Here is a 4,098-nt window from a genome sequence, read left to right on the forward strand (position 1 = left end):
CCACCCCCCCAAAAATCCCTCCATGCCCCGGCCTGGGGGGTTTGGGGACAGCTCTTCACCCCCTCGCCATCCCTCCCTCCTCCTCCTCCTCAGGAGACCTCGCAGCCACTGAACCTGACGGCCAAACCCAAAGGTTCCGAGCTCCCCAGTGCCTCCAGTTCGCCCAGTTTGAAGATGAGCAGCTGCCAGTCCCTCACGCCGAGCCATGGGGCCACCAGGGAGCTGCAGGCCAGCCCGTCCAACCTCCCTCTGGGTGGGTTCCCAAGTGCCCTTTGGATTTTCTGGGACAAGTGACATCCCTGCTCCTCCTGGGGGTGACCTGGGTGGGCACCCCGGGCCGTGCCACCCCTCGGGGTGCAGCTGTGACGCTCAGGGCGGGCTGGGTGCTGCAGGGGGTCGGCAGGGTGGCCGCTGGCACTGATGGATGCCCGTATCCTGCCAGGATTTCTGGGAGAGGGCGATGCCATCACCAAAGCCATCCACGACGCGCGGCAGCTGCTGCACGGCCACGGCGCCGCCATGGAGGGGCCACTGGGCAGCCCCTACCGCAAGGTGAGGGTCACTCTGGGTGGTCAGCGTCCCCTCTGCCACCCCAGTGTCACCAGCCACAGCTGTGCCCTGGCTGGGGGGGCCGGCTCCTGACCCCGCTGTCCCACAGGAGCACGTGGGGATCGACTCCTCCCCGGTGAAGGAGAGGATGGAGGAGACCCCGGGCCACCGGCTGGACGAGGCTCTGCTGACCTGCGAGATGGACGGTGAGCACGGCCGGGAGCATCGTGGTGACCCCAGGTTTGCTCCGTCCTCCCTCTCCTGCCCTCATCCTGAGTGTCCCTCGCAGGCTCCCGGCACTTCCCGGAGTCCAGGAACAACAACCACATCAAGCGGCCCATGAACGCCTTCATGGTGTGGGCCAAGGACGAGCGGAGGAAGATCCTGCAGGCGTTCCCGGACATGCACAACTCCAGCATCAGCAAGATCCTGGGTGAGATCCCGGGGCAGGACCCCCTGGAGGGGTGGGAACAAAATCGTGAGGCAGGATCCCTCTGCATCCCCATGGAGGGACCTCCCTGAGCTGGGGCAGGTCAGGGAACCTGAGGGGGTAAATCCTGGGAAGAGCCTGGGGAAGATCAGGGAACCTGGGGGATAAATCCTGGGAACTGCCTGAGGAAGGTCAGGGAATGAGGGGATGAATCCTGGGAAGTGCCTGAGGAAGGTCAGGGAATGAGGGGATGAATCCTGGGAAGAGCCTGGGGAAAGTCAGGGAACCTGAGGGGATGAATCCTGGGAAGAGCCTGGGGAAGGTCAGGGAATGAGGGGATGAATCCCTGGAAGTGCCCAGGGAAAGTCAGGGAAGCTGTTCCCAATATTCTGGGAGAGCTGGCTGTGGCACGGGGCTCCCACCAGCACAGCTGCAAATCCAGCTGCTGTTCATTAATTACCAGCATTCATTCTCTAATTAACCACCAGCACCAATTAACCTTGCTCTGGGTTCATCCCAGCCGCGATTTCCTTGCTCGGGCAGGGTATGAGGACGCTCTGCTCCTTCCCCACGCAGGATCCCGCTGGAAATCCATGTCCAACCAGGAGAAGCAGCCGTACTACGAGGAGCAGGCGCGTCTGAGCCGGCAGCACCTGGAGAAGTACCCGGATTACAAATACAAGCCCCGGCCCAAGCGCACGTGCATCGTGGAGGGCAAGCGGCTGCGCGTGGGCGAGTACAAGGCGCTGATGAGGAACCGGCGCCAGGACGCCAGGCAGGGATACGTGATAGGGTAACTTGATAAGGGAGAGCTCTGACCCCCGTCCAGGGGGCTCTGAGGGGTGGCGCTGGGGTGGGGCTCAGCCGGTGATGTTGGGTGGGGGCTCACCTGGTGGCCATCAGGTTTGTGCTCGCCTGGCACCAATGGGGTGGGTCCTGACTTGGGGTTCACGTTGATCTTCGTGGGGTGGGTGCCCACCTGGTACCAATGGGGTGTGTCCTGACTTGGGGTTCACGCTGATCTTTGTGGGGTGGGTGCCCACCTGGTACCAATGAGGTGGGTGGCATCTGGTGCCCATGGGTTCGGTGCCCACCTGGCACTCATGGGGTGGGTCCTCACCTGATGCCCGTGGGGTTGGTGCTCACCTGGCACCTATGGGGTTTGCGCCAACCTGATGTTTATGGGGTGGTGCTCACCCGGTAGACAAGGGGTTGGTGCCCATCTGGTGCCCACGGGGTTGGTGCTCACCTGTCACCAGTGGGGCAAGTGCTCTTATAGGGTTGGTGGCCACCTGGCACCCGTGGGGTGGATGTTCACCTGATGTCAATGGGGCAGGTTCTCACCTGATGCCCACGGGGCTGAGGCTCACCTGGCCCCTATGGGGTGGGTGCCCACCTGCCCCCCATGGAATGTCTCCCCTGGGTGGCTGAGGGAAGCACCATGACCCCTCACTGCCCCTCTCAGTGCCCACACCCCTGTGTCCCACAGGCCGCAGGGCAGCCAGGTGCCCCCCAGCTCCTCAGACGTGCTGTACCCGCGGCCGGTGGGCGTCCAGCTGCCCCCACCCCTCCTGGAGCATTACCTGCCCCGCAGCGTGGACCCCACCATGCCCGTCATCGTCAACACCCGCAGCCTCAAGGACGGCGACGCTGGCGACGATGGGCACTCGGTGGCCGAGGGGGACATGTACCGCTACAGCGAGGACGAGGACTCGGAGGGCGAGGACAAGAGCGATGGCGAGCTGGTGGTGCTGACGGACTGAGGGGGGACAGAGGGACAGTGGAGGGGGTGGCAGGGCTGGCTGCCACCACCAGGAGGGCACGGCGTGTTCTGGTGGGATGGGACTCGGCCACAGGAGAGCTGCCCACCTGCAGAGGGGTCCCACAAGGGTGGGTACCTGGAATTTTGGGTGGTGAGGACTGGCTCGGTCTTGCTCTGGTGGCAGATGGAGCTGAGGCCACCGAGCCTGGAGATTTGGTGACACGGCTGCTACGCTGTCACCCCTGAGGGGACCTGAGGGTCTTGGGGTGCAGAACCTCTGGAGCATCTCCCAGCCCTGCAGCACCTGCGGGTCCCAGAGAGTCTCACCTGCTGCGCTGCTGGGCACGGGGTGGGGACACAGGGGGGGGATCGTCCCTCCTTTATCCTGGTGTGACCTCCCCGCCGCGCTTCCCGCTCGCTCTTTGGAGCCTGCCAGCGAATTCCCACGGAGCCAATTTTAGCTCCAGCCTGGCCCCAGCTCCGGCCAAGGGCTCCTCAGGGCCCTTTGTGCTCCCGACAGCTCTGGCCCACTTTGGAAATAAAGCAGGGGTTGTTCCCGGCCTGCCAGCCCCCGCTGGGGGGGGGACGTGCCTGGCTGTCCCTGGGCACCTGTCCCTGAGCTCGGGCTCCACCTGAGCCCTGCAGGGTGAGAGGGAGGGAGAAATAATGGCCATTAGGGGGAAAAAAGGAAATAACTAGAAAAAATGACCTTGCTCTGGTCAGAGCCCGTTCCAGGGAAGGGCTGGGGATGAGGGGTGTCCAGGTGAGAATTTGGGGTGTCCAGGGGTGTGCGTCCAGTGTCTTAAGTGTGTGTGCACGGCGCCCAGGTGTCCCTGTGCAGTGTCTGAGTGTGTGCAGGGTGTCTGTCCAGGTGTGCACACACGATGTCTGGGTGTGCGTGTGGTGTCCAGGTGTCCCTGTCCAATGTCTGAGTGTGTGCACGGTGTCCAGGTGTGTGTCCGTGGTGTCTGGGTGCGTGTGCGGTGTCCAGGGGTGTGTGTCCAGGGCCCAGGTGTGCGCATGCAGTGTCCAGGTGTGCGTGTGTGCAATGGCCGGCTGTGCACACAGTGTCCAGAGCCCAGCTGCGCACACGCGGTATCTCGGCTGGGTGTGCAGTGTCCGAGTGTGACTGTGCAGTGTCTGGGTGTGACTGTGCAGTGTCTGGGTGTGACTGTGCGGTGTCTGGGTGTGACTGTGCAGTTTCTGGGTGTGACTGTGCAGTGTCTGGGTGTGACTGTGCGGTGTCTGGGTGTGACTGTGCAGTGTCTGGGTGTGACTGTGCGGTGTCTGGGTGTGACTATGTGGTGTCCGGGTGTGACTGGGCCGGGTCCGCGTGTGTGGGGGGGGGCCGGGGGGG

General features: G+C 63.8%; 1 protein-coding gene across 1 annotated transcript in view; it reads left to right on the top strand.

The window, feature by feature from the left end:
• SOX13 (SRY-box 13) overlaps nt 1–4,082 on the top strand; it is a 10,917-nt gene extending 6,835 nt beyond the window's left edge. The window contains exons 8-13 of the mRNA XM_017727248.1: nt 52–253; nt 443–552; nt 659–755; nt 839–982; nt 1,556–1,772; nt 2,469–4,082. Of these exons, the coding sequence (XP_017582737.1) occupies nt 52–253; nt 443–552; nt 659–755; nt 839–982; nt 1,556–1,772; nt 2,469–2,742 (1,044 nt within the window). The 3' untranslated portion in view covers nt 2,743–4,082. The remainder of the gene's footprint in view (nt 1–51; nt 254–442; nt 553–658; nt 756–838; nt 983–1,555; nt 1,773–2,468) is intronic.
• Nucleotides 4,083–4,098: the final 16 nt, after the last annotated feature.

This window comes from Corvus brachyrhynchos, unplaced genomic scaffold, assembly GCF_000691975.1.
Source record: "Corvus brachyrhynchos isolate BGI_N302 unplaced genomic scaffold, ASM69197v1 scaffold72, whole genome shotgun sequence".
Taxonomy (NCBI): domain Eukaryota; kingdom Metazoa; phylum Chordata; class Aves; order Passeriformes; family Corvidae; genus Corvus; species Corvus brachyrhynchos.